The sequence below is a fragment of the Carlito syrichta genome, unplaced genomic scaffold (genome assembly GCF_000164805.1).
Source record: "Carlito syrichta isolate Samal-C Ts95f unplaced genomic scaffold, Tarsius_syrichta-2.0.1 Scaffold289196, whole genome shotgun sequence".
Taxonomy (NCBI): Eukaryota; Metazoa; Chordata; class Mammalia; order Primates; family Tarsiidae; genus Carlito; species Carlito syrichta.
The window spans coordinates 48,526-58,904 of NW_007233292.1; the positions used below are offsets into that span (position 1 = coordinate 48,526).

At 35.6% G+C, this 10,379-nt stretch overlaps 1 protein-coding gene across 1 annotated transcript in view; it reads left to right on the forward strand.

The window, feature by feature from the left end:
- Positions 1 to 10,379, forward strand: part of MUSK (muscle associated receptor tyrosine kinase) — a gene marked incomplete at its 3' end in the record, with an annotated part of 130,272 nt that overhangs the window by 16,494 nt on the left and 103,399 nt on the right. Inside the window, exons 3-4 of the mRNA XM_008054188.1 lie at positions 540 to 691; positions 6,886 to 7,013. Of these exons, the coding sequence (XP_008052379.1) occupies positions 540 to 691; positions 6,886 to 7,013 (280 nt within the window). The remainder of the gene's footprint in view (positions 1 to 539; positions 692 to 6,885; positions 7,014 to 10,379) is intronic.

Consider the following 10,379-nt stretch of genomic DNA (forward strand, 5'->3'; position numbering starts at 1 on the left):
TATTTTTACATTTCGAAGCTGTTTTGCTTCCTTGCATACCCTGAGTAACTGGAAGAACTATGCCTGGCACTTGTTAGCACTCAATAAGTATTTGTTTTATTCAAAAAATAAATATTAAACTAAATGTTAGCTATTTCTATACATAGTTAACCCTTTCTGCTTTTTACATTTATACGTGTGCATGTTTGTTATCTTGATGCTATTTCCCAGTAATTATGGGGAGAAGATTCATATATCTTGGCTATGTTATACTTTTCTGAATAAAGTAAACTTTAGATTGGGTCTTATCAGTAGACTTCACCCTCTGAAAGTATTTTTGAAGGACTCAGTGGTGCTTCTATTATTGAAGTCTAAGAAAGAGGAGACTGTACATTACCCTAATATTACCAAGCAAGCTTATTATATTATTCAGAACTCACTCAAGTTTCCTCTTACCTTTATTCTACTTCCTCGGTGACATTGGTTTGATGAGTTACTCATAGCCAAAAAAATCACAGATGACACTCTAATCTGCCAAATATTTCCTGTGTGACCTATAGGCTCTTTGACACACGGTACAGCATTCGGGAGAATGGGCAGCTTCTCACCATCCTGAGTGTGGAAGACAGTGATGATGGCATTTACTGCTGCACAGCCAACAATGGCGTGGGAGGAGCTGCAGAGAGTTGTGGTGCTCTACAAGTGAAGATGAGTGAGTAGGAAAGAGAATCATCTATTCATTTGAAAGTTGACTTGGCACACTTTGAAACAGCCAGTAAACAGAGATGCCCTCTACCTGGGAGTTCAGTACTGAGACAAGTTCACGTTTAAAGCACAACCTTGAGGTCAGTTAATTCACTCCTCTTATTCCTGCTATCAACCACCCACCTCAGGCAAGCTTCTTGTTCTCTACTCTCTCCCATCTTCTTGCCTTTACACAGTTCCTTATTTCTTCCAATCTCCATCTAAAACAAAACTGTCTTCTGTGCCTTGGAAACATAGCTCCAAAACACCTTTTTTAAAAAAATCTCTAACCTCTTTGTAAACACTTCTTTTTGCCTCACTTCAAACTTGATTTTCTTCTGAGTCACTTTCTGCTTAAATGGATGCTGTTCAATTTTACCCATTTGATGTCTACAGGGCTAGTGAGTACTATTGGTTAATCTCCTAGCCCTCATTATCACTTTTAAGTCTCTATATTTTTGTATTTCTGTGCCAAGCCTTTCCTTTCATGAAGGCTTATGCCATTCTGACCAATGCCGTCTCTAATTCTATTCACTATGTTTTCCACTCACTTCTAAGTACTCCCTCATATTTATCAAAGACTTTTAGACTCCAGACTCATTATCTTTCTATCCATCTCTACTCCTGCCAACATCCTAAGATATTTTAACAGTCACAAAATAGAATCACTAGTCACTTAATCTTCACAATTCCTTGACCTCCACAAATCCAGTGATGTTTGCCTTACGTCTTTATCAGCCTACCCGATCAATAACCCACACAGGGCTTTGCCACCTCCTGTAAGTGGTCTGCATTTACAACTTTTTTTTTTTTCGACATTAAAGACTCTATTTGAGTAAACAGATTCATAAATCTTGACAACTTCAGCTAAGGTTTGTGGTTTGGGCTACTAAATGGTCTTGAAGGAAAGGCTTTTATTTTTTTATTTGCTATTTACTTTTTTATTTTAAAGATGTGGAGTAAACTTTCAGAATAGAGTACATAAGTGATCATTGTACAGGTGAAGTTTGGGTTTCTTATTGGTCCTCACTTTGCCTGGTTTGGGATCACCTACCAGTGATATTATTGATGTTATGTAAATTCCCCCCCTCCCTCTCCTGGCAGTGTCTCACTACTGCCAATCCCTTTCTTGTAGTATTGTGATAAATGTTCAGGATCCACTTATGAGTGAGAACAAGTGTTACTCAGTTCTTTGTTTCTGTGATAGATCACTAAGTATGATAGACTCTAAATCCATCCAAGTTGTTGCAAAGTCCGTAATTTTGTTCTTTATGACTGTTTAATATTCCATTGTATATATGTACCACATTTTTCAAATCCAGTCTGCTTTCAATGGGCAGCATGGTTTGGTCCATGTTTTTATTATTGTGAATAGTGCTGCAATAAACATGCCTGTACAGGTATCTTTATTTGTACAATGATTTGAGTACCTCCAGGTATATTCCTAGAAGGAGGATTGCTAGGTCTTATGGAAGGTCAATTTTTAGATCCTTTAGAAATCACCTCACTGTTTTCCACAGAGGTTGTACTAATTTACACTCCCATCAACTTTTTCCTTTTCTCTGCATCCTTTCCAGCATCTGTTGGGTTTTTTTTTTTCGTTAGTTGTGATGGCCATCCTGACTGGAGTTAGGTGGCATCGCAGTGTGGTTTTGATTCGCATTTCTTTGGTGATTAGTGGGGCTGAGCATTTTTTCATGTATCTGTTGGCTACTTGTATTTCTTCTCTTGAGAAATACCTATTCATATCTTTTGCCCACTTTTTAAAGGGGCTGTTTGTTTTTTTCCTTTCGGTACTTTTGAGTTCCTTATAGAACCTGGGTGTTAGGCCTTTGTCAGACATATAGCTGGCAAATACATTTTCCCATTCTGTGGAGTGTCTCCCTACTCTCTTTATGTCTCCTCACTCTCTTTCTTTTGCTTTGCAGAAGCTTGTCAGTTTGGTGAGATCCCACTTGTTTCTTATGGCATGGGCTTTTGGGGTTTTGATCAGGAATTGGTTACCTATTCCAGTGTCTGGAAGGGTATCTCCTGTGTTTTCTAGGATTCTTATAGCTTGAGGGTTTAGGTTTAGGTTTTTGATTCATTTAGAGTTGATTTTTGTGTATGGTGGTAGGTAGAGGTCCTGTTTTAATCTTCTGCATGTGGTCAGCCAATTTTCCCAGCACCACTTACTGAATAGGTTCTCCTCTGCTCAGTAATCTCCATTATGTCACTCACTCTCTTACCATGGACATGTCTTTGTCCAAGTTTTTGGGTGAATAAAACAGTTTCCCACACTCATGACTTGTCTCCATGTAGAGGGCACAAATTCTTACTGTCTCTTTCTCAGGTAAGAACAGTGTCAAATTTTCTCTCATTTTCTTATTCCTACTATACATCATCATTACATAGTCACATTCTCATGCCCTTGATTCCTTTCTGTTTACCTTTCCATTGACCCTCCAACTGGGATTTTATATCCTTTCGTACTTCTTTCTTCTACCTGGTGATGTATTGTTAAACACTTATCAGCATTTTCAAACTATGTGTCCTCCTGTGATGCAAGCACCTGTTACTTACAAACTGTCTACCTTGTAATAACGCAACCTTTATCTTCTCTTCTCTAAACTACATTACTGATGGGAAAAATCACATAACCATACACACTGGCACCAAATTAGTGAATCTTGGTCTACCTGGGACCTTTATTCTTGTGTGTGTGTGTGTGTGTGTGTGTGTGTGTGTGTGTGTATGTGTGTGTGTGTGTGTATGTTGCTGTCTTCCTTCACTAATTCTTATCTTTTGTTGCTGTTTTTTGCTAAAGGAAATTATTAGGTACTTTCTCAAATGTGAGCATGTAAGATATTTTCTGAATCTTTGCATAACCGAAAGTCTTACTTTGCCCTCACTTTTGAATTATAATTTTGTTGGATATAGAATCAGAGTTTAAAAAGCCTTTTCCTTAACTTTTAGTAGGCAATGATTTATTGTCTATGACATTCTCTGCTACAGATGAGAAGTCTTTTTCTTAATTCTTTACAGGTATAGGTGATACTTACCTTTTTTAAATATTCTAAGAGTTTTCTTTTTATTTCTAGAGTTCATAAATTTCACACATTGACAAGAATATCTTAGGTTTTTAAAAAAGTATTATTATTCCTGCTCAGTTTTGGATGGACCTTTTGGATCTAAAGACTAAAATTTTGCTGGATTCAGTGGTGGCTCAGCCTGTAATCCTGTGCCTTGGGAGGCTGAGGTGAGTGGATTGGCTGAGCCCGTGGGTTCGAGACCTGACTGGGCAACTTGGCGAGACCTCATCTCTACAATAAATAAAAAAAAAAATTAGCCAGGTGTGGTAGCACGCACCTGCAATTCCAGCTACATGGAAGGCTGAGGCGGAAAGATCGCTGGAGCCCAGCAGGTCGAGGCTGCGGTGGCCGGGAGCGGCCACTGCACTCCAGTCTGGGTGACAGAGTGAGACTCCAACTCAAAAAAAAAAAAAATCTTTTTCTTCCAAAATGAGGTACATTTTCTTTTATTAATTCTATTTCTCTTCTTTTTTCTGCTTTATCATTCTCAAACTCTTAATTAACAGATATCAGATCTCCCTTTGCAATTTTTCATTACTTCAGATATTTCTCCTCATATTTTCTTCATGCAATTATATTCAACTTTCTTGGAGATGCCTTTAACTTTTTCTTCCACATCATGAATGTGGTCTTCAGTATGACTATTCTGTTATTCTGAGTGTTTTGTTCTTAAAAATATATGTTTAATTTCTAAGAATTACCTTTTTGATGGCTTTTTATAGCAAAGTCTAGTTGTATGATGCAAGATTCACTCAAACTTCTCTCTAAGAATATCACTAATGCATTTATTGAGAAAGATATTTTCTTTTTCCTGCTTTAATTTGTTTCCTTCAGAATAAATTTTGTTTTGTTTTGGTTCCTTTTTTCCTTTTGTGGTTATCTCAAATATCTATTCATCTTCTACTGTTTGGTTATAAACATAAAAGGAATCTTTAGGTAATTAGGAAGCTAGTAGCAATAGCAGGACTTTGTGGAATGCTGATTTGGTACTTATTGTAAGTAGGTGAATATGTCCACATGTGGGCTTTCCTTCAGCAAGTGAAGCAATAAAAAATCAAATAAGGAAGTTGGAATGCTCTCATTTGCTAAATAATGAAGGTTTGATTCTAAGATGAAACACATTTAAGTATTTCACTACTTTGTGGCACTATCTTTCTTTTGAATATTTCTCATATTTACTCTGGCACAAATGTTCTTGATTGATCTTGGGCCTATACTAAATCCTGTCTTCTTCTCTTCTCGTCTTTTTCCCACCATCGCCTTTGCCAGATGACCCATTCTTGTGGCTGTACAGGTGTGGCTATCCCAATTGCTAAAATTTTGGAATGCTTCCATTCTACTGGAAAAGAGTTGCTCAGCTCTCATCAAAACTCTACCTATCTTAAGCCCTCCCCCAAGAACTTCCCCCAAGATGATAGTCCATCATCTAAAATCTCAATGCTGACACAGTGGGAAACTTTCAGCATCCTACTTCAAGATGACCAGTTCTGATTGGGCAGTACTCATAACTCTACCATGAATCATATTCTCTTAGAGTGGGGATCCATGACTCTATATCAGTACTCTACTTATTTCACAACAATACTCTACTTATCCCTGGTTTGTTTATTTACATTCAATTTCCCTTAAGAGTTTTCCTCATCCCTCATCCTACAGATGACCAGGACATCCATGTTACTGGGGATATAGGAGTTTTTTGCTTTAAACAAAGGTCTTCATCTAAGCTATAATCTGTGCCTCAGGTTTACCATAAACATCTAGTTCAGGAACACATGGAAGGGATAGATAACAATATAATAGGAATATCAAGTCCTAAACGAATCTTTTGCCAGCACCCATGTGGCAATACAACTCACAATTGAAGTACCTGACCAATACTCTTTCTAAATGTGTGTATTCACTGTTGTTGATTAGAAGGAGGGTCATATGCAACAGATAGCAAACAAAGAGGTGATTAGAAGGAGGGTCATATGCAACAGATAGCAAACAAAGAGGTTAAGTTATTTTTCTATAACATGTTGAAAAGCCTTTCTTGTATGTTTGCTATAATGCAGGACCATAGCAACTCTAAATGGCAATAGATGCCTAGATTAAAAACTAATAGATCATGAAGTCTTTGTAAATATCACATACAACTGCTATCAGATCCCCTGCTCCTCTCCCATACTTCAAAGTAGAAGGGAAAAAATGCCCTTATTTTATGCTCTCCTTTGTTGAAGTAACAAATTGGTTATGGTACACTCCTAGGAGAAATACAGTGCATCAATTTCTCAATAGCCTCTCCTGCAAAGTAGTCTTTCCAGTTCTATCTCCGCAACACAAGATTACTAAGGACATACTTGTAGTTTTAACTATTTTATGAATGTTTCAAGTACTAAAATAACTGATATCCCAAACTTAATTGTATATATTAGATTTGATAACATATTTTGAAATTTCATATTTGAGAATAAAAAACTAACTGACATAAATAGTTTCTTGTGAGAGATTAAACCTGAGTATTTGATAGAACAGTCAATCCATATTTGCTTTGCAGAATTGAGTTGCCTTAAATTGTGTAATGGAATTTCTTCTTGTTACTAATATAATAAAATCTGGTTTACCTACTACAGATAAATGTATCTAATTAATAATCAAATTTAATCATCAAATAAAGATGAAAACTGAAGGGAAAATAAGTCATACTTCAAAACTATATAAAAATATACTTATATCAAAATTTGCTATTCAAATGATTTATGTCTAATAATATGAATTAAATAATGTTGGATTACTATGGTGACAGCTTATGTTCATTAACGTTTTATTAATTATCTTTTAAAATGAAGAATGCTATAATTTCACACTCCTAATATTTTTCATAAATGTGTTTTGCTAATAAGATTTTAATCAAGCAGAAATAACACAATATTTTTAAACTAACTTCTGTTTAGAATTCACTAAAAACTGTCTTAGCATTTGGTGAATTTTGTAATGTAATTTGCCTAAAATTATTCTTAAAAAGGTTATTTATAATTAAATAGAAAATCAGAAACTCTAAGTTTAACACAGTCATATTGCCTTATTAATTGTAAATTTCATTTTCTTTTAGAACCTAAAATAACTCGTCCTCCAATAAATGTAAAAATAATAGAGGGATTAAAAGCAGTTCTACCATGTACTACAATGGGCAATCCCAAGCCATCAGTGTCTTGGATCAAGGGGGACAGCGCCCTCAGGGTAAGTGTTCATTATATTAAAACATGTATATAAAACTTCTATTTTGAAATACAACAATTATTTGCACACTCAGTTACACGGTTTCAAACTTCTAGTATAAAATTTTTTTCATATACATTTTAACCAAATTTAAATATTTGTTTGCATATATGCAAACTATATGGCATTTCAGTTGGGGCTGACTAAGGAAGAAAAAAATGGGAACGAGTGACATTAGGAATGGAAAAGGAGACAATGCAAAAACTAAGCTAGAGTCTTTTTATTTGTTGGTTGGTTTAATCATTTGTTTTTTTAAATGTTGACTCTTTGAAACTTAGGGGATAAAAAAGATCAAAATAAAATATTGGCTCTAGAACTGACAGTTTCTGGGAGAAGGGAGAAAAAGAAAATTTAGAAAAAACAAAAAACAAAAACACTGTGGAGGGAGGTTACAGTAAGAAGACTCAAGATTAAGAAACAAGTATCTTGGCAAATCCCTCCACAGTCACGGCCAGTAGTCAGATTTAAAAAGTATAATTCACGTGCTTATTTTGTACTGCTTTTGTATCTAACCCCCACATTTACTGATAAACTATTCTGTATCATGGTCTCTGCATCTTCATATCACCTTAAAAGTGAGATCACAGACTATGTTTTTCATTTTACTGTGTTCACATATTAATTATACGGGTAATATATAGGTGCCAATATATGTCAATTAGTTTAAATAAAGTATAAAATTGATTAGCTTTCTTTCACTTAAAATAAAGTAAATTATGCTAATTTTTATTGATAACTAATACAATTCTGTGACTTTCCTTTTGCTATAAAATATGGTGCATGTCCTACAATGAAGAGCAAGGATGGCTGTACATATGTTACAAATTTAGGATCCCAAAAGAGAAGATAATGTAATATTTTAATTCCGTGGTTAATTTTTATATTACCTAAAGAATTTTCCAATATTTCAAAGAACATATATTCTCCTAAGGATATCACATAGGGTGCATAGTAAACATGATAGTTAAAAGGAATGCATTTTTCAAAAAAAAAATTTTAAAGATGTGGGGTACAGGTCAGAGTTAAGTATACAAATGTTCATTATACAGGTACCCTTGTTGATGGGGTGTCCCCCACACTCCCAGCAGAATCCCACTACTGCCAATCCTGCCAGCAAATTTCCCCCAGCCCCAGCAAATTTCCACTTTTTCTTACAGTATTATGATAATTGTTCACCGTCCACTTGTGAGTGAGAACATGTGATACTCAGTTCTTTGTTTCTGTGATAGACCACTCAGTATTATAGACTCTAAGCCCATTCAAGTTGCGATGAAGTTCACAATTTTGTTCTTCTTTGTGGCTGCATAATATTCCATCATGTATATGTACCTCATTTTTTTAAATCGATAAGCAGCATGGTTGGTTCCATGTTTTTGCTATTGTAAATAATGCTGCAATAAACATGCATGTGCATATATCTTTTTCGTAGAATAATTTGAGTTCCTCCGTGTGTATTCCCAGTAGGAGGATTGCGGGGTTGTATGGGTTGATTTTTAGATCTTTTAGGAATCGTCAAACTGTTTTCTACAGAGGTTGTACTAGTTTACACTCCCACCAACAGTGTAGATCATTCCCTTTTCCTCACATCCTCTCCAGCATCTGTTGTTTTTGAGTTATTGATGCTGGTCATGGAATGGAGTTAGGTAGTATCTCAGTGAGATTTTAATTTGCATTTATTTGATGACTAGTGAGGTTGAGCAGTTTTTCATGTATCTATTGGTTGTCCATATGACTTCTTTAAGAAGTGTCTATTTGTATATTTTGCCCACTTTGTAAAGGGGCTGTTTGTTTTTTTCTTTCCGGCACATTTGAGTTCCTTGTAGATCCTAGATATTAGGCCTTTGTCAGATTTACAGTTGGCAAATATTTTTTCTCAGTCCGTGGGCTGACTCCCCGCTCTCTTGATGGTTTCTCTGGCATTGCAGAAGCTTGTCTGTTTGATGAGGTCCCAATTGTCTATCTTATCTCTTATGGCACGGGCACTTGGGGTTTTGATCAGGAATTGTTTGCCAGCTCCAATTTCCATAAGGTGTCTTCTGCATTTTCTAAGGTTCTTATAGTTAGAGGTTTATGTTTAGGTCTTTGATCCATTTAGAGTTGACTTTTGTATATGGTGACAGGTAGGGGTCTTGTTTTAATCTGCAAGTGGTCAACCAGTTTCCCCAGCACCATTTACTGAATAGGTTTTCCTCTCCCCAGGGGTTGCTGGTGGAGGCTTTGTCAAAGATGAGTTGGTTGAAAAATTGAGGTTTTCCTTGAGGAATCTTTATCCTGTTCCATTGGTCTATATGTCTGTTCTTGTGCCAGTACCAGGCTGGTTTGGATTATTGTAGCATTCTGATAAAATTTAAAGTTTGGAATTGTGATACCGCCTGCCTTCTTTTTCCCCTGAGAATTGTTTTGGCTGTTCATGGTCATTTATATTTCCATATGAATTTTTGTATTGTCTTTTCCAGATCTGAGAAGAATACTGCTGGTAATTTAATGGGTTTTGCATAAAATCTGGAGATTTCCTTGGGTATTATGGACATCTTAACAATGTTAATTCTTCCAATCCATGAGTATAAAATATTTTCCATTTGTTTGTGTCATCTTGATTTCTTTGAGCAGTGTTTTGTAGTTTGCATTGTAAAGGTCTTTCACATTTCTGGTTAGGAAGATGGTAAGGTATTTCATTTTTGTGTGTGACTATTGTGAATGAAATTGTGCTTTTCATTTGGGTTTCTGTTTGTTTATTATTGGTGTATAAAAATGCAACTGTCTTTTGCACATTTATTTTATACCCTGAGACTTTGCCAAAGTCCTTTATCAGTGAAAGGAGGTTTTTGATAGATTCTCTTGGGTTTTCAAGGTATAGAATCATGTCGTCTGAATTTTACTATGTACCTTCTCAGGCCACAGTGGAATAAAAATAAACATCAACAACAACAAGGTCCCCCTAAAACCCACAAAGACGTGGACACTAAACAGCATGATGCTAAACAACTCCTGGGTCAATGATGAAATCAAAACAGAGATTAAAAGGTACCTAGAAACAAATGAAAATGAAGAAACATCTTACCAAAATCTCTGGGACACCATGAAAGCTGTAGTAAGAGAAGAATTTATATCCCTACAAATGCACATGAAGAAAATGGAAGGATCATAAATTAATAGCCTAACAAGCCACCTAAGGAAACTGGAAAAGCAAGACCACCAAAATCCTAATTTCAGCACAAGAATTCAGATTACCAAAATAAAAGCCCAAATCCAGGACATAGAGGACAAAAAGATAATACAAAAAAATCAATGAAACAAAAAGCTTGTTCTTTGAAAGGATAAACAAGA